The sequence below is a fragment of the Thermobia domestica genome, chromosome 11 (genome assembly GCF_964235325.1).
Source record: "Thermobia domestica chromosome 11, izTheDome1.hap1.1, whole genome shotgun sequence".
NCBI classification, from domain to species: Eukaryota; Metazoa; Arthropoda; class Insecta; order Zygentoma; family Lepismatidae; genus Thermobia; species Thermobia domestica.
In genome coordinates, this window is record NC_137464.1 from 64,770,912 (window position 1) to 64,791,599 (window position 20,688).

A 20,688-nucleotide genomic window follows, 5' to 3' on the forward strand; every position below is an offset into this window, starting at 1 on the left:
AATGTTTTCTAGGGTCAAAATCCAACACGAGGATAGATTATATTAACTAAATATACAAAAAAAAGTCGGGAATTCGGGGGAAATCCTGACCCCAAGGACCCACCCCTGCATACATCCCTGTCGGAAGTGTTCTTGGTGACGTTTGTGAATGTGTCCCGCCCAGGGGCGTCATTTCAGACTTCGCTTGAGGGGTCAAGAGCACCATCAACATTAGACTTTCACGTTTTGTACTAGTTTATAAGTAGTAGACATCGATTAAAGTATATGTATTCTTGAAACCTTTGGGGGGCAATTGCCCCCTCCTGTCCTCCCTAAATGACGCCCCTGGTCCCGCCCTGTCCCTTCTTCAAGCAAGAACGTCCTAAATACTGTCATTCGTTAGTGCTCACAAGGGATACATTTTTTCCTCCTCTCCATAAAACTTACTGCACTCTGAATATTGTTTGCAAGAATAATTTAAATTTATAGAAAATATGTTTAAATATCCTATTACGTATTTAAACTATTATCTTTTTCATACTTTAATATCTCATACTTCATTCATACTTTAAAATCTCACTCGACGACTTTCAAACAACAATTCTTAAAGAACTTGTAGTGTTTTGAGAATGTACACCAATGGACATAGACTTTTCAATTCTTTTCCCTAAATCGCTGTCTAACACTGTCCCTTGTTTCAAAAATAAAGATGAATCTGGAATAGAGAATTTTCTTTACATTATTATAAAAAACAAACTAAATTTAGTTCATATAATCACTCTTGTATGATGTTTTTACAGTCTGAAAGTCGAAGGGCAAAACGAGTATTTTGTTCTCTACGAAAATTTTAGGGGGGCAGCTGCCCCCTTTCCCCCCGGTTCCGACGCCCTTGTCCATAGGTTAAATTAAAAGCTCGTTTGTACTGTGCATGTAAGACTACTTAATTATGTGAACAATATTCGAAATTCTGTTCATACTTTTTTGTATGTAATCATAGATATTCTTTTAGAAATACACTATGCCAATAATATTTGTCTTATTCTATTATTATTATTATTATTATTATTATTATTATTATTATTATTATTATTATTATTATTTTAAAAGCAAAGGTGGATAGCACAGGAGCAGCTGCTATTTGCTGTACAGTAATCCAAATGATTCGATAGATCGATATGTTAATGTTTGTACAGTTCCACATCTCAAACAATTACTTATTTAAAAAATAAGATATGCAGAAATATAACTCTATCACGTGAATTATCGTCCTATAGTGGTGAAATGCATACACATAAAGCAGCAAGACTTTTGTTTTCAGTAATGAATTATAGTATATATCCTTTATGTAAACATTAATCGATATGTATCGAATGCTAACCCCCATGAAGGGAAATCATCCATGACTTCCCACTTAATGGACAATGAAATCAAGAATGAAGAACGAAAATTCAGTAGCTGAAAGTAAAGGTTCATTAGGTAAGATGTTGCCTCTATTTCAATACTAGATTTTGGTTTGTTCGCACATGTAGTGTTTCAGCGTATGTTGATTTTTTGAGAAAATAAATAATCAAAAGAACGCGTTATGGTGTCGGCTGCTGTGCTTATGGCGTCTGCTATGAAGACTCGCGCCAAGAACGACTGTTTTGTTTGTTTTCGTATTTGTTTTATCGAATTATAGTTTATAACAATTATTATTAGAGAGCTTGTGACAAACTTACGGTCAAAAACTTTGATTTCAGGTGTTTTTCGGTCAAAATTAGGAAGTTCCTGAAGCAGGAGAGCTTGAAATATAGGGGCGTTGTCATGGGCAGACAGTTTGTCAGATTAGTGTCACGTTTGTTTAGATGTTTTTGTTTTTATATAAGTATGGAATAATATCTATAAGAAACTGTTGTAAGGGCGTTATTAGTGTAGAAGTGAAGTTAGCGTGTATTTAAAAGTAATGGAAGTGCAAAAATCATAATTATTGTACTGAAATATTATTTTGTGTGTGTTATAAAGACTTGAAAAAACATTGTGACGTCACAAGCCGTCGTTATACGCGAGTCTTTGTAATGGATTTTGGTGGGAATGTGGTATTATTTTCTTGGATGCGGAGGATATAATTCAAAATATTTAATTTTCACAGAGGGTTGATTCATATTTATGCTTTTCCATGCTACCTTAAAACTTCTTTGTGTGTTACATGTTGTCCGACGTGTCTTCAAATAAAATTGCAAAGGCTCTGTCTGCCATTGTATGTAAACATGCGAGGTATGTTTTCATTTTTGATTTTCAGTGAGTCATTTCTGCATTGTGTTAAAGAATAAGTAAATTGTTTACAATTGCTAAGGTTAAACAAACATTTCTTGATAGTTTGTTTTACTTAATTATTTTTATTATTAGTAATGTACGTGTATTATTTGCCTGTACGTATGTATAATCAATTGTGTGTTCATATCCGAACGTGGTATTGATGAACTTTTTTTTTTTTCTATTTATTCCTAGTATGGCTTAAGTAAATGTTCGTATTACTACATGTGAATACGATTATGTCGGAAATGAAGAATCACGGGTTAATTTTACTGTATCCGCTCCAGTAAGGTCTTTACGCAGACACGAAAAATTACGCTCAATTAATTTTAACAAAATGAGTCCGAACGGTACAGATCTACTGTACGGATCCATAGATTTGTAAAATTTCGAGAACAAACTTGTAATAATATTGGAGTTCAGTTCCGAAGTTGGTAGTCCGAGTCTAGTAAAATTTTGAAAATTTACCGGGAAGAAATGTACGATTTTCTCGTCTGTGTACATAATAATATGTATACGCACTTTTTCGCAATTGCTCGTGCTCCCCTCTCCTGACTCAGATAGCATTCCTGCTCTTTAGTGACCACCTAGCACAAGTTGGTTTGTGTTTTTGAGCAATAGTTATTATCGTGTACATACACTGAAGCCCCCCTAAAGTGAATCTGTACGAAGGAATGCAAGTCCGCACCTCAAAAATAATTGTTTAAGATACGAAAAGTAAATTTACTGAGATAGAAGTACATATGTAATGAATTTATTGATCTGTACAATAAGTTTTCACCGTCCGAACCTTCCCTAACCCAAAGGTAACCTTACCTTACTCTGTCCTAGTATACCGTTTTAAGCGGTTCTAGTTATTGATACGCAGCTTGGAGTATGGTACCCAATTTGCTTCACTACAGTTGTGTTGCTCGGCAATGCATTCAGTTACGTGCTGATTTCTAACACCTAAGCAGAGAGAAACAATTAATAAAACATTCTAGTTTCACCATAATTAATTTGTTTTGTCCTTTGTAAATATTTTGGTCTTTGTGTCGCACCATGGGCCAACATGTGCAGGCTTAAAAACGTTAAAATTTTATCATTTATTAAAAAATTCACCGTCAAGTGTTCCTGGAGAAAGTCGTTAATTCCTCGATGCAAGTTCACTTTAGGGAGGCTTTAACATTCTGCGAATAAGTATTCCGTTAGGACATAAAAACTACAGTGTAGGAAACAAAACAACCTGTCTTAGGTGACCACTAGAAAGCATGAATACTGTCTAAGCGAGTCAGGGCGGGGCGAGCTATGTCCTTAGGGAACAGGCGCGTTAGCAACGGTGAGATTAGCATAAACGAGTATGTCACTGTAAAGCACAAGGTTATGTGAGGTTCGGTTAGTTGCTTCATAGTATCTTTACTGCAATTACTTCACACCATCACTCCGATGTTTACTGTAACTCTTTCCCCATTTTACCACAATTTCTGTAATTTATGCCTCTCCGTAAAACGTAATAACTAGTTTCTTGATCAACATGCGGTGTTATAAAACTGAAAAGCCACATTCATCACATTGAACTGTCGCTTTCAATAATGGGACTAATTGCCTTATTACAATCTAATGTCAGCATGCCTCCACTTAAAATAGGGCCAACAAGACACAGCTTTCAACATTGAAAATAACACATTAAGCTTGTTTAGTTAGTATGAATTTCAGGAAAATAACCAATTCATTATTTCTATCCTGTAGATTTCACTTGTTTCTCGTAGTTTTGGACCTACTCTCCGACTCACTCACTCCCAATATTTTCCAGTGAGTAACGAGCGAGAAATTCCACCCATCTGGTACAGTTTCACTTTAGGAGAGTCACCAAAACTTTTCGCAGGTACGCCTGCACTGGGATTAAGATCCGGCAAGGCCTGCCGCGCCAAACTTATGTGGTGGTCGTGTATGCAAAAAAAAAAAAAAAAAAAAAAAAAAAAAAAAAAAAAAAAAAAAAAAAAAGTGTCCGTGAGTACGTTCCGCAGGTCTCCCTCATTTGCGATGGATCTCCCAGGAGGTGGTTGTCAAGGGAGCAAAACAGGTAGTAATCTGTTGGCTCAAGATCCGGTGAATATGGTGCATGGTAGTGTCTCCCAACTGAGTTGCTGAGAGTTAAATGAACGAAACCAAACATTACCTAATCTAACCTATTCAGAAGTCATTATTGTCATGTTGAAAAGCTGGCGGAGGTTAATAGAGTACATGCCCTGCACTTGATATTATGGAGGTTGAGCGAACGGAGACAGACGAGTAGCATAGGCCGTCAGGGCGCTGAAAGTACAGGAGCAGGTGTTTCTTGAAGGGATTTGCCTTTAAAGCTTTTATTATGCCACTGACACATACCTCTCGTTTTAATTTTGTATTGAATTAATAAATCGCTCATTTCCTTTTCGAAATACTGTGCTCCCTATTATAGTGTAATAAACACACTTGTGAAAACTAATGAAACTTTAACAATATCGCATCTTGGAAAACGTGTGGCAATGGAACTTCGTTTTTCACGGGAGAAGAATACGAGTGTAATTTTTAGTATAATATAATTATTTAACAACTTGAATTGATGCATATTTGTAATAATTTGTAAATGTACTTGTCTATTTGTTGGGGCCACGGTGGCTCAGTGGTAGAGTGTTTACCTCTGGTGCATGGGATCCTTGGTTTGATTAGAATATGTTCAAGTAGTTCTCATTTCAATACATTGCGATATTTATCCAAAATATTATCGTGTTAAACAAAAGTTGCGAAACCCAGTTGTCTAGATGCTTCATTGCTTGGAGCGATGGGTTTAGTTAAGAAGAGCTTCTAAAATGTACTTGGATAAACTAAGAGAATAATAAAATTATTACTAGTGTAATCTAGTCTAATTTTAATTAATTTATATTTCACAAAGATAGCTGATATGCTGATTGTAAACGTGCAAAATGGAGAGTTTTCATCTGTGTAAACCACGTGAGACTGCTAATCTGTTTTGTGTGGCGGAGTATAATTAGTTACTTCAGTTCCTCTTAGATATTTAGCATCACAACATGATAAATTTGCGATTAATAAGATTATATATGCTAGCAGAATGCTTGTTATATGTGCATGAAAAATAAGGTTTATGGCAAATATTTTGAAGATATATACAAAGTTTTTCTGGTTTTCAAGATATTTGTTGGTGCAGGTCGTTCCTAAATATCAAGACCGAACAAAATCATTTTCTCTCATCCAAACAAGTGTTTTCACACAATTCATGCGGATTGTTAGCTCAGATCTTTAGTATCCCTACTCGCTGGTCTAGCGTACGCGCTTTTGGTGCATGCGATAGGTCTTACGTAGTATCGATGCTGAAAAGGGACACTAAATTTCAATAAACAGACGATCTTTTGACTATCTAAACGATCGGGAATTAGTCTGACCATCAACCTTCATTAATACTGGAACGTTCACATACACACGCAGCAGTCATAGCTCGTCCATTGTCGAAGAGAAATGGAGGTATCGAAGTAACTTGTTCGTGTGTAGGGCATATTATCTGCAGCATCTAGTCGTCTAATATGCCAGGCATTTGCGAAGAATACCGTGCACGAGCACATTCCAGGTATCGTTCGGTAGATGTGCGACTTTCGAATGAAGCTCACAGTGGACGACCACTATGTTGGGTGATGAGATCCTGAAAGCAGCCATCGAGGACGAAAGTGGTCTAACGTGTGATGAACTTGCAGAATGGTTCCATGTTTCCTCTGAAACTGTCAGACTGCACCTACAGGAAAAGGGAAGTCAAGTGGGTACCCTACACCTTGTCGGCAGCCAACAAGGAACAACGAGTCACTGCGTATTTGTCCTTTCTCACTTGGCACCTGAGCACACTCATTTTTGATCGCTTGCTTACTGGTGAGAAAAGTAAGTCCTCTATGACACTGCCAAGCGTATCAGACATTGGTTGCCGCTATGTTATATTGTTCCTCACATCTCGGCACCCACGAGAGGTTATCCTCTTTGTTTAGTGGAATTGTCGGCAAGTGGTGCATTACGAGTTCCTTTCACTTAGTCAGCTCATCCCTGCTGATTTCTACTCTCTGCAGTTGCAAAGGGTGCGTCGTGCATTGCGGCAGAAGGAGCTGGCATTAGTGAATCGCAAGGATGTGCTGTTCCTGCACGACAACTGCAAAGCCACATGTAGCAAAGAAGGCCCGGGACACTCTTCAGCAACTTGGTTAGGAGACACTACCATGCACCATATTCACCGGATCTCGAGCCAACAGATTACTACCTGTTTTGTTCGCTTGACAACCACCTCCTGGGAGATCCATCGCAAATGAGGGAGACCTGCGGAACGTATTCACGGACTTCTTTGCATACACGAACATCATGTTTTATCACCAGAGTATTGTGCAACTGCAGAAACGTTGGCAAAAGGTGTTGGATGCTGATGGAGATTACTTCGAAACCTAAAGGTACACTCATGTCCAAAATGATTGTCGCATACAACCGTCTTCTTGTAAGAATGTAACTTGATAATGATTTTGCAAGGTACTTATAATACTGATACTATGTGTATAATAGGGAAATGTATATTTGAGGTAAATTTCATAGGAAAAGAATTATAAATAAGAAAATTAGATTGAGTAAAACAAAATGTTGCCAAATGGACAAGAAAGTTTTATTTTTGTTTTATTGTTCTTATTTACTGCTCTTTTGACATGAAATTTGCCACATACATGTCTTTGCTGATTGTACAAATACTAACATTATAAGAAATACCGGGCGAATTCGTTATCAAATTATATTTCTACATAACATATTTATAGACATGCGACAATAATTTTGGACATGAGTGTACATACCATCCGTTGTATTACTCTTTGTTTATCATTGCTCTAGAACGGCAATAACTTTTGATTACCTTGTATTACTGAAAATCCTTACCTCAAAATGAGTTTTCCGACAGGCCACAGTAAAATGTCTTTTCTGAATTTCGAAATTTAGCCAAGTCAGCTTTCTGGATGAGAATACAGCGTATTCACAGGAAGACTCCGTGATTTTAATTGGTTATAAAATTAAGACCTTTCAAAATTTTGTTCATTTTTTTTTTTTGCCTAAAGGTATATCAACACAAAGTTTAATGTTGTATATGTTCATTATAGGCTGGATATGAGCCCCACGTGTTACACGGCAAACATCTATTAAATAATCAAGCTCACTTCACTCTCTTAGAATAGATTCCGGCGTGATTGTGTTGATAGCTTCTGTGATTCGTTCCTTCATGATTTCCTTAGTTGCGGGTACACTATGTCTTTGACATACTCCTATAGGAAAAATTGACTTGACTTGATTTGATTTTAGCGAGGCTTTCAGAGTGGACTTACTGATTATCGTGGAATCCGAACCAAATGAGCTCCCACCGGGAATCGAACCAGGATCTCCCACGCAAAAGGTGCGGATGTTAACTATTTAGCCATGCAATAAGATCCAGTGACCTAGAAGGCCACTGGAGAAACTCTTGGTCATTGCTTCGAGCACGACCAATCCATGTGTTTGATAGGAGCTCATTGAGAAACTTATGGACATTGCGATGCCAGAGCGGTAGTCAGCGTTTGCCCAAGTGGGCCCAGCCCGAAAAAACCCACCGGGTTTTTTCGGGTTGGACCCACCTGAAAAAACCCATCTTAAAACCAACCTGGGTTTTTGACTTTTTTGTTAGTGTATTATTGGTACAACTAAGGTGATCACATTGAAAGTTATTTTTATCAGATTTTAAACTTTCTTTGGGCGAATTATATGCTTTCATGTTAAGATAGACAACAATATTCAACATAAGACCTTTATAAAGCTCTAAATGCACTGAATAAATAAATAAATAAATAAATAAATAAATAAAACCCTCACCTTAGCTTAGATAATTGTAGAACAGATTAATGTGTGGATTATGCTTATAGCCTATTTGAAGTAAAGCAAGCGATTGTATATTTTAGAAAATACTTTCCATGAATAGTGTGTTTCCTGACTCGGCACCGCCGAGGGACGTTATCCCTCATACGTTGACGGGTTTAATGTCATAGGTGCCGGTACTAACAGTAAGTATGTAAATACATTAGTAAAATTATTAATATTATTTCTTACCTTTGATGGTAACAAAAGTATTCAGTAAAATTTGGTTTTCCAACAACAACAGTTAAGTTCAGTCATTTTTGCTAGCCTTCCAATAGGCATTCTGTAGAATCAACACTAGCAATAACGTAAAAATTCTTGTCAAAATTAAGAAGCTTAATGCTCGGAGCTCCGAAGACTACGTAACGCTTACTATTTCAAGTGCTGCATTCAAACTTCAGTATTAATGGAAGTTTCGATGTATAGTAAAGCAAGCTGCATTTTCAGGGAAAACCCATCGTGAAAGAAGTGTTCGGGAAATTCCCGCAATTGAACCCACAAAGCATCGAAAGTGAATACTTCAACAATAAAACTATTTATTTTACGCTGGAGGATATTTCATTTCATTTTAGACATTTTGAAACATGTACTTTATAAAATATGAATTATAGGCTTATCTTTGTTAATTGTTTTAAATTAATTTTCGGAAAAGAACGGTCTTGCAACAAGTGCTCGGGTAATTCCCGTAATTGAAAAATGAAATGAAATCTTTAAGTTTTACGTCCCACGGTTATGCCGGTTAGGCTAAAGGAGACTGTGATGATGAGAGATGAGGGAAATGGTGGAATGAAGAAAGTGGGAGGAAACGGGAGAACCCCGAGAAAACCCACGAGCACGGTGTTTGTCCACCACAAAGTTCACTTGGCGGGGGCTGGGATCGAACCCGGGACCCCAAGCACCAGAGGTGAACGCTCTACCACTGAGCCACCGCGCCCCCAATTCCCGTAATTGATTGCACAAAGCATCGAAAGTGAACTTCAACAATAAGACCATTTATTTTACGTTGAAAAATATTTAAGATATTTTGATGAATTATGTCTTCGTTTTACATTAATATAGCTGTTTGGTATTCATATTTGGCGAACGTCACTGAGGCTCCTAGGATGATTCGATCTACATTTGTTCGTTTGTCTGCCTTTACCACACAGTGTTCAACTTTCGGTCTTTTAAATTTTCAGGATACAAACCAGAGACACTCTAAATTTTCTGTTTAGATTCTGGCAGCATACCAACGTAAAATTACAAAATGGCGCGCTTTTTTTTTTTTTTAAATAGCTTATATCCACTGGCGAAAATCCCGGAGGGATGATGGGGACATATCCCTTACAATCTTGGAACTGTCCCCCTCAATAACCCGATTGGAAATGTGTCTTTTAGGAAGAAATGTGATGATTGTGTCCAACTGTCACAAAGGAAAGTGAGATTATATTGATACCTCCCAGAATAAGCCTCAAATCTGACCGCCTCCCAATGTTGAAGACAACTCTGCTCCCCTGCCCATGTTGTCCCGAAGTCCCACACAGGGGACATAAAATATGACGATATTATTATTACTTTACAACTTTAAAATCAAACTGGCAACATTGAAAACTGTTAACAGGGAATTATCATATTCGGATCATCCCTTGTAAACAGTTTTCAATGTTGCCAGTCGGATTTTAAAGTTATAAAGCAATAATAACATATTTTATGTCCCCTGTGGCGGACGCTGAGTCTGACATGGGTAATCCTCCCCAGCATTGTTTTTCGCCTTCATAAATATTTTGCACATCGCATATTATATATATATAATATACCGTCTTACCCATCTCCCCAATGTTGAAGACATTTGCGCCGCTGCTGATATCACGCTACAAAGCGCAATTTTAGGTCTTTCAAGCTGAAATTTTCAAAGTAGAAGCACAAGGGACTAAATTAACTGTATATATTTTGACGGCATAAAATTTCAAAATGGCGGCCATTTTTCAAAATAGCGGGCATCCATGCTACAAGGTGCAATTTTCGGACTTTTTAAGTTAATATTTTGAGGCTAGAAGCACAAGACCTTCTAAATTTGCTGTATAGATTTTTTCGGTGATCCAATATAAAATTTCAAAATGGCGGCAATTTTTTCAAAACAGCAGTGAATAGAAAGTTGTTGCAAGTTGTGACAATGACACTCATAAAATGTAAATCATATTTTAACATTTTTACCCCAAAGAGATTGAAATATTTCGAAAAAACCCAATTAAACCCGAAAATACCCGAAAAAACCCACATGGGCCCAGGTGGGTTGGGTTTTTTCAAAAATACCCGGTTTTTTTCAAACCCTGGCGGTAGTATTCCATCTTGTTGATTAAAATAGTTCTCTACCTCAGTAAGTTGTGGCATCAACCAGTTCCGTAACATGTCCAAGTGACCTTCGCCGGACACTGTTAGACCGTAAATAAATAAAATAGAATAAAAAAAGGTCCATAATCTCTATTCTGGTATGGCACAAAAGTATTGCACTTGGGTGAATCACATTGCACTTCCAGCGTGGTGTGGGGTTCTCCGATCCCCATATTCGCACATTGTGTCTGACCTTTCCATGTAGATGGAAGCTTGCTTCATCACTGAAAGTGATTTTGGACATTAGGTTATCATAATTTTCGAGTAATTGCTAGAGATGCGAACAGAACTGTATTTGCTTTGGATTGTTTTTAGGTTTCAACTTCTGCACCAATTGCACTTTATATGGATGAATTTGCAAGCGTTTGAATAACACCTTGCTAACAGTGCGAGGAATTTGTAGTTCTTGCCTAGCTCTGCGCACAGATTTCTGGGAGCTCCGCACAAATGTTTCTCCTATACGATCTGCAACTTGCTGCGGCATTTGTCTGCCAGAATGCCCTTTTCACTTGTCACAGATGCAACCTTCTTTACGAAATCGGTGTACAAAATTGACTAATCCGAACGTGGTTTCATCTCAGATTCGCGCGTGAACGCACGATGCACAGTGACAACACTCTTTGTTGTGTGAAAATCCAAAACACACCAGCTGCGTTTCTATTTGAGGAGCGCTATCTTGAATTTACTGCCCCCTAGCGGAACAATGAGTGAATGTTGGAACCTGTAGCGAAGAAAAAAAAAAATGTTTTGAGTTAATTCATTTTCTGACACTTTATTAGGCCTACAAGGATATTGCAAAAAATTTTCATTTTATAATCAATCGAAACTACTGGCTGTTTTTGTGGACACGCTATATTGTGTCACAATATAGAGTATAGTGTAAAATTAAAACATTCAAATGCACGCACACACACACACACACACCTTTACAACCGAAATTTTCAAAAAACCTCTAATACGTGTTCACTTATTTTTAGCGAAGAGTTTATGTATAGAATTCCATATTACGTACTGATTATAAAATCCGAAATCTAGTTGTCCCTTTTAGGAGCGAAATTTTCAAAAATGTTTGAGAAGTTTATAGCAGAGTTTTATCTCCCTGATTTCGGGGACTTGACAGATACTCTATTAGTAATAAATTTGAATTTCGTATGTATGTACGCAGAAAATATTATATATATATATATATATATATATATATATATATAAAATATATCATCTAGCAGCCAATTTTTATTTTTGTCGTATGTTACAAATGTTCTTTCGATACGCAGTTTAGAGTGAATGACTTCTGCAGGCATGTAGAACGGGAGAGAATGTTTTGAGATGTTAGTTGAAGAAAGCAGTAATTCTCTTTGTTGAGGAAGGCATAATTCGCAATTTGAAAATAATATACCACACGAAACTTGGAGAAGTTTTGGATCAATGTTACATTTGTTTTATTAATTTTAACTTCATTATCGCGTCTGTCAATTAATGTATGATTATTCCGTTTAGAAAATAAATTAATAGTTGTAGTAAAAGAAAATTATATTTTCTTTCTTTCAGTGCCCTGTGATATACCAAAGCCAGTGCCTGTGGCCAACAATGATTCCTGTTCCCGAGAGCCAAATACACGTGAAGGAGGTGACTTCAGAGAAGGAAGAAATGGAGCTGGTGCTCTCTTGGATATGTTGGCCGAAATTGCGTCGCAAACTTTACACTCAGATCCTTCGATACCATTTGCTCATGACTCACCACAAAAGAAATTTCCAGAACCAGTTCCGGAAGCACCACATTCGTCCAATCAAGGAAGCCCAGATTTTTCAAAAGATACCTCGGGTTTGAATAAGAGAAAGGTAAGAAAAAAAATCGTTTCATAGAAGTAATCTTATTTAGAAAATGTTCTATTACTGAAACCTCCGAAATTCAGATTTACCTCATAAACATGGAGGGAAATGTATTTGAATATAAAAGAATAGAGCAATTATTTTGCTGTTTCATGTTCTAATGTAGTTTAGTTGCAGAGATTTCGTACGTATACTCTTCAATTACAAATTAATCGCGATTTAAAGAAAAAGAAGGAAGAAAATAAAAGCTTTTTACCTTTTTGTAAAAGCTCTACACTCACACACACACACACACACACAAAATTCTAATGAGGATTAAAATGTTTTCTTTGCCTTCTTCAACTTTTATTACATACATATCGTCACATGAGAAGCACAGGAATGTAACTCCATTGCCGCAGATTTATAGGCGAGAAGACAAAAATATTATTTTCTTAGAAAGATGTGTTTTTATAAGATGGTAATTGAGCTACATTACAACAGATAATCGACAAGGAGAACAGATGACGTTACGTTTAATGTACACCAAATGGAGCTTTCAAAATTATGTCCAAACATGAAGAAAACGAAAACCGCAACCGGTTCTCATGCGACGATATCTGAATGTTCTTACAAATCGTAAGCAGAGTATTTTTAAGATAGAGGCTTGTGTCCCCCCCCCCCCTTTTTTTAACGTAAAAATTAAACAAACTATTGTTAGGAATCAAAATATTCTTCAATAACCCGCTCATATCTTTCAATAAGACTTTGAGTCTCTGATTCAAAGAAAGCTATTAATTTTACACATAGAAGCTCAGAAGCTTTCATTGCAGATTTTCGACATACCGTGGATTCTCAAAATGAGATGGAGAATTGTTATAGCGATCTATGGAAAACGAATTCACACATTGTGTACGCAATGAAAATTGTACCCGCTTTAACGATAATATTTTGTTTGACCATAGGGACAGGCTGAAGCGAAGCATAGTCTTATTGATTTTATTCCGCTTTTGCAGACACATTCTACTTAAAAATGTATGCGTTGAATATTTTGGTGGAAAAGATCCGCTTATCTTCTTCAAAAAGCAATGAATTTAAAAACTACTTGTGCGTTTCACGATAGAGCAGGATATAAATGAACTGAACTTTTTGAGTGATTTTCAGTATTGGTAAGTTCGTGTGATGGATTTCATTGAGTGACACCTATTTACTTTTGGCCGGTAATAGAGGTCCTGTACCCGTAAATTTCCGTAGCGCTAATACACAATACTATAACATTCCCTTCCCGGCTCTCGAGTTGGACTGCTTTGCACGACTGCTCCTGGAATGATCCTACGTCTTACAGTATGTTGCGCAAAGTATCTAGTGATCATCAGTTTACGTTATTGCAGTTGTTTGATCTATCTGGTCGGAGAGGACTTTCCCATCTCTCTTTCTTGAACTTCTTGTGCTTCTAATCAGAGGAAACTGCAACGACTGTCACAAGCTACAGATGCATTGCTCTCACGAGTTGAGTTGATAAACTCTTTGAGAGCACGGTGAATAAGACCTGGTGTGATATTTAAAAACACTACTGTTTCGAACAAATTTCCAATGGGTTTCGCTTTTTCAGCTCTACTACAGACAATCTTCTTTGGAAGACTTCTTCCATCGCAAACACCTTGTTGCTGGCTTCAGTTTTATGAAAGTTTGACATCCATTTGTTGACACTGCCGATTTTTGGGTTTAACTTTTGATTGTCGCTTAATATGAGCACCACACATTTTTAAGAGGGCTCTCGACGCCGAAATTAAATTGCTCGCAAATTTTAAACTTTTTCATAAATATCCCAGAAACGTATAAAGCAGAGGAAAATTGCAAGTTGTTGTTCTTTTAACAATATGATTTTACAAGCGATAGCGTAAATGTTTTCCGTTGTTTGAAAGTTAGGAAATCAACTTTTTAACGCGAAAGAATAATTCGTTCCTAACTTTTTACATAATCAAAACATTCAGAGGAGTTGTAACTACGCTATCATTTGGAAAATCACATTGTTAAAAGAACAACAACATGCAATTTTTCTCCTCTTTATAAGTTTATGAAATATTTAGGGAAACGTTTAAAATTTGCGCCAATTTAATTTCGGCGTCGAGAACCCTCTTAAGTTTAAGTACTGTTGTCTTCGGGTTCTGAATTTTGCTTCGCGTGCTTTCTTACTGTATCTGAAGTACTGATCATGTTATGTTGTGGTTATACCGTAGTTTAAATCAGTCGAAGTTTGATTATTGTTGTATTACTTACTAAGTTGCTCGTTCCTCTCTGCTGAAACAACTAGACACTGTTCATTACATAAGCTAGCTATTGGTGCTTTCTGTAGTAGTTCTGTTGCTACTCTTTTAAGTTAAAGCAAGTGAACAATCGTGATCCCATCGTACCGAGACACTTTTCTGGAATTTTGCAGTCCATGTATGTTATATTACTTATCACCTATACAGTTTTCCCCTCCGCGGTGGGCAAATGTATGACTGACGTGCAGTACGTCTTCTGGCTACATGCTCATGATTCGTTCCTGCGTACAAGAATCTTATCGCTAGAACAGAGTGGGGAGGAAAAAATCAGGATTTAAAAAAAAAATAATTTTTCGTTGATTTTTATTTAAATCTTTTTTTTAAATTTAAATACATCTTTCTCCTTGTGTAATCCGTGCTGCAAACTGAGGAAAAACCACTAGGAATTGGAATTAAATGTTAATTACAGGGGGGCGGGGGGGGGGGAGCGTAACTATGCTCAGGCAATGGGGACCCGGAACTCAGGGGGCCCGCCGGCTCTGATCTAAATAAACAGAAAATGTAAATACAAATTTGATCCGTCAGAGAAATATTTTTGATGAAATGAAAACAATAAATAAATAATAAAATAAAACATACCTTGGTAGTGGCATTTGTAGAAATGGGGATAGATATGTTATTCTCCCCTCACACATCCCTGCTTGAAACATGATGTGTGTTTTTCGATGAAGACTGTCCCGCGTTAACAATGGAATAGTTACGTTGCCCTATATTTGACCAGCAAGGTATTACTTGGCTTGGGGGTAGCATAACTCCTTTCTGGAGGTCTAGGGGCGGAGGTAATTATATGACCTACATTTTAGAGGTTCTGGAGAGGGGGCCCGCGGAACCTTGTTACGCACCTGGTTAATTATGCCATTTAAGTATAAACTTCCAAATTGTCAAAAGTAGAGAAACTTGGTAGAATATTACTAAAACAAGCACACAAAGCAAGTGAGGACCAAACTGGTTATTTTCTTCCGGTGGATGTAGTGATGGGCAAAGAACCGGGAAAATATTTTTTTTCCTGGGTTTAAACCCAGGTTTTTTCCCATATTGGGAAAATATAAGGTTTTTTTCGTATAACAAGAAAAAGTATATGATATCTTTTATCTACACTTATTTTTTTTATAAGTGTATCTCTCTTGACATAGAAAAATTACAGGTTCTGTAGGAATAAAATAATACAGATCTCATAAATTTTACTATTTTATGTAAATTAAGCAATATTTCTTAGGACTTATCACTTACAACGTTTCTGAAAACAATCATAAATACAATAAAAGAAACGAAAATAGTAGCCTATGGATAAGCCACATGTCTGGGTGAAACTAAATATCACGCAAAACAGTTTGACCTAAGCCAAATGATTTTTGTGTGAAATAAGAGAATACCAAGTATGCTATGCTAATAAAGGTATATTGTTTGTAAAGTTTATAACTGCGTATTGATTGCGATGAGGTCTGTTGTAACAAAGTTGCTTAATGACTAATAAATAATGATTATGAGGGCTAGCTACGGACCTTCGACCAAAAATATAACTGATTTCGGGTTAGATTGGAAACGTAGTGGTTGACTGGCCCGCACTGCCAAATACTGCTCTCTAGGTCAATTAAAATTACATTGATTTTAATAAGAAATAGTAAAAGGAACCTAGATACTTTGTTAATATAAGTACATTATATATATATATATATATATATATATATATATATATATATATATATATATATATTGTTTTTTTCATATTAGAAAAATAAATCTCAGCTGGATTTCCAATTATGGGAATTAGGTTAGGTTAGGCTAGCTTGTTTTGGTTAACGGTGCATACCTAGTGAAAAGCTGATTATGATGTAAACTATTGCAAGGATGAAGGAAACTGTCTACCACACGCATAAAACGGCAAGAATAATAAGATGTACGAGAGGCAAAGTATCACTAAATCACATTTAGCACATCATGTGTAAGTGTATTTTATCATTCTTAAGCAAAGTAACCTAACTTTAAGTGTCAGTAATATGTAAGTAAGGTGGACCAGTTTTATTTACCCTTCTGTAAATTTTGATTCTAAAAAAAATTCTTACGGACATAATATGCGCCTACCATTTCTTCTTCAGCCAAGCTATCCGTAAAAGAACGAATCTCATGCTGTCTTGACTTCGCACAAAAGTATGGTTGGAGATTGTAAATGTTCCTGCGAGTCATTTCTTTGTTGTAAGTCTAATTCAATTAACTGTGGTGATGCTGTTCCTCTCGAACTACACGTTCACAATGTACTAGAATCTACAGATTGGTATAAATTTGGTGACCTAGTATATGTATTTGTCCCTTGGTTTTGAATAGGTCTACTAAATAGAAATGTACGCTTCCGGCTTGTTTGAAGGAGCTTTTCTTTCCTTTTGTGGATACCTTTAGCACGTTAATATGTAGGCTGACATTTTCAATACATTTGCAAATCTGTAGATCTTTTAGCAGAATTTATATTCCATCGATTTATTTTCTTTCTCTGTGTACGTTTTCTAGATAACGCTTTTACGCCGTACCATTTTTAGCTAAACGTTTATGATATACCAGTAGTAGAAATGACACTGACTACATAGCCAAACAAACTTGCACCTCTTGCGTAAGTGAATAGTTTCTGGTGTCATTAGATTCGAAGAAGTAAGTGACTAAAATTGACAAGGATGTTATAAAAGGTCTGCGCCCATAGCTATATTTATTTCCGTAACTTGATGAAGCAGAAAGTGCTCCACACCTGGGACTGGGAATGGGTAGATTTCATCACGTATGCATATGGTAGCAGGCAGCATGATTTACACACAGTTCATCTTAAGAAGAAATTCGAAAAGCTTAACCGAAGACAAAACCCTGAACCATCTCATCCGAGCAGAGAAAAAGCAGTGGTGAATCTCTCCAGAAAAGACTAAGTGAAGCAACTACAAGTCTTCTACTACGCTTTAACACCAAAACACATTCCGATCACGGAAACTGTAAGCGGTATTGAACAAGCAATAAAACACTTAGACCAAGAAGTAGCAGACCACATATGCACACAAGCCGTTACGGTCCTTATGAGGGCCAAGCAGCAGAAGCCGAAATACAACCTATCCAGAGAAGAATGGAAAGCCCTCAATGACCTACGAGCAGATGACAGCATCATAATATTACCAACAGACAAGGGGAATGCGACCGTCATTCTCAACAGGAAAGACAACCACTCCAAATTGACAAGCCTACTGGAAGATCCAGCATATAGAAAAATTGACAGAGATCTAACTAAGGCCATCGAAAAGAAAACCTCCAGATTAATACAAAGTTCCAGTCTGAATGAAGAAGAAATGACGAGGCTTAAACCTTCCGGTTCAATACCACCAAGGATTTATGGCCTTCCGAAGATACACAAGAAAGAAGTTCCATTACGACCCATAGTTAACACCATAGGAGGCCCCACGTACAACCTGGCCAAGAAATTAACAGGACTGCTACAGCCACTAACAGGAGAGTGTACACTCCATATCAGAAACTCCAGCCATTTCGTACAACTACTACACAGCATCAAGACAAACGCAGATGACATACTCGTCAGCTTTGATGTGGTTTCTCTCTTTACGAGGGTACCACTAGGAGATTCTATTAAACTCCTGGAATCGCACTTCAGCAAGGTTATAGTACATCTCTTCAGACACACCCTAACGTCTACCTACTTCAGTTACCAAGACAATTTCTATGAACAAAGCGATGGTGTGGCAATGGGCTCTCCTCTTTCTCCAGTAATAGCGAACTTCTATATGGAGCATTTTGAACACAAAGCGCTAGAAACAGCAACATACAACCAACAGGAGAACCAACACCTACTTTGCATGATCGGTTCCATCACTGCGGCGGTAGTAAATTGCACGCATCTGCTGGGATCCTGTCAAATAGACCCATGCTTCATCTAAGGTGATCACATAACGCCATTTGTCACCTGCCAGGTAACCTTCATACAGCCTTTTGCATGCCACCCTCCATTCTGCGATGTGCGTTGGCTTCAGAACATGGACCCGCCGCTTGTGTGCACTTCTGAGTCCCAAATTGTCGCGTATGTATGATTCGGTGTACAGTTGCAGTTGACCGTCCAACACGCCTCGCTATGTCACGTTGGGTGGGTGCATTCTCCTGGGTCACAAACCGGCGGACCTTGGCAATGACGTCTTGACTGCGTTGTGGAGCCGGTTGCTTTTGCCCCTTTTGACGACGCATGGCAATGGTTTGCTCTGGGTTTGCATTGCGATGGATGGCTGCATTAATTCCCTTATCAGACACTGTGAAACCTTTCTTCTTGCACTGTGTTCTTATTCGGCTATAGCTGCAGCCTATACCAGAAAGTGCTACGATGTAGCCCTCCCAAAAAGGGTCGATTTTCGGCGGCATTCTGCTCACACACGTCTCTCCTCTGCACGGCTTGTACACAAGTGTCTGGCTACTCCGTACTGCGTGCGTCACGTTGCTGACGCGAAACTAGCGCCTCTGGTGGCGACTGCTAATTGCTACCATAAGGATGAAACAGCCTTCTGTAACAGGAGAGTTGTATCCGGGGGAATGCAATAGTTGCCAGTTTCCCGAATTCCGTATGCCTCAGAGCAAATCTCGCCTCAAGAGGAAATGACATAGGGGTATTGAATTGGGCTTCGTCAGTCTAGTTAAGATGACTGAATTTTGTACTGGACAGCAAAAGAGTTGTGCAAAGAAGGTCGCTGAACCATTTTTTTTTCTCTTGGCATAAGAATCGTGTCTCGTCTCAAGAGGGAGAGAGCAATGAGTTCGATATCCAGTTGACACCTTATTGAGGGAAACAGATAGAACTGTAGATGGTTGATAGTGATAACTTGTAATGGATAGGCAGACATTTGAATGAGAGTGCTTGAATATATGGAATTAATGAAACTAAAGAACACCATATATGTTTTGTAGTATAATATTTTAAACTGTAAAATGAACACTTTTCTGAGACATTTATGGATTTTTCGTTGTTCCAATGCCTTCTATTTTATATTCTTAATAAAGGGTTGCCATAATCCGATATAATGTTTCCGTTTTTTTGACAATTCGTTGCAGAGGTTGCCATGCCGTAAGTCATATGATGGGGATACTTTGGATCTAGACCAAATTAGTAACATGTCTGCCAACCATCTTTTGAAACTATTTGCTGAATTTGACGGAAATGAAATGCGTCGAACTTTCACATTCACCTGTGCTTTGGACCCAAAACGTTGCCAGCAGAAGTTTTCCAGCTTTGGAAGTGAATTGAAATCCCGCCAACAAATGAAGTCTCATTTGCAAGAGCATGTCACTCAACTACTCAAGGAAGCTGCAGGTAAAGTTGTATATTTCGATTAATGTTATTTCAAGATTTATATTATATAATCAATAAGTTTAAGCGCATGTACCATGTACAACTCTTGTGTGATTTCGAAATCTTTAAATGCTACCTTGGCTACTGATAAAACTTAATTAACCCAAACATGTAGTCCGTAGATTTCTATAAATGATTCTGTGCTTTTATTTTCTGTCATTTTCTTTATTTTCGTGAAAGAAAGGAAAATCTTAATTCACATTTTACTAATATCTTGTTTGCGAATGATATTTTTGTTTTAAATACTCTATTAAATTTATATGTAAAACAAAACTTCTCAGTTAAATTCGTTTCCACAAATCAAAGTACAGTAGGTTAATTGCTTGACGCTGCTTTCAAGTCATAGATTAAATTCGAACTTCGTTTGTCCACCAGTTTGTAAATTATTCCTTCATGTAATAGAGCTAGAAACTAGTAAGAATTTGACTTGTTCGGTGAAGGAAGAATGTACTTGCTCTTAAGCTAGTTTAAGTTTCCTTTTTATATTGAAGAACAAATTATAAGTTGGTGCGAATAAAATAAGTATCCGTCCCAGAAGTGTGATTTCCATATGCCAAATGATTTGCCGTCCACAGCCACACACTTTTTTCTGTGCTTGGCCAACGAT

The 20,688-nt window shown here is 37.3% G+C and overlaps 1 protein-coding gene across 3 annotated transcripts in view; it reads left to right on the forward strand.

Annotated features, from left to right (window-relative positions):
* The first annotated feature begins 1,170 nt into the window (after nucleotides 1-1,170).
* LOC145664123 (uncharacterized) overlaps nucleotides 1,171-20,688 on the forward strand; it is a 54,912-nt gene continuing 35,394 nt past the window's right edge. The window contains exons 1-3 of one of the 3 annotated variants that reach the window (XM_081730494.1): nucleotides 1,171-1,455; nucleotides 12,121-12,410; nucleotides 19,784-20,042. In XM_081730494.1, the coding sequence (XP_081586620.1) occupies nucleotides 1,401-1,455; nucleotides 12,121-12,410; nucleotides 19,784-20,042 (604 nt within the window). In that variant the 5' untranslated portion in view covers nucleotides 1,171-1,400. Of the gene's footprint in view, nucleotides 1,456-1,573; nucleotides 2,233-12,120; nucleotides 12,411-19,783; nucleotides 20,043-20,688 lie in introns of those variants that run through there. The other 2 variants (XM_081730495.1, XM_081730496.1) reach the window with 2 other exon arrangements.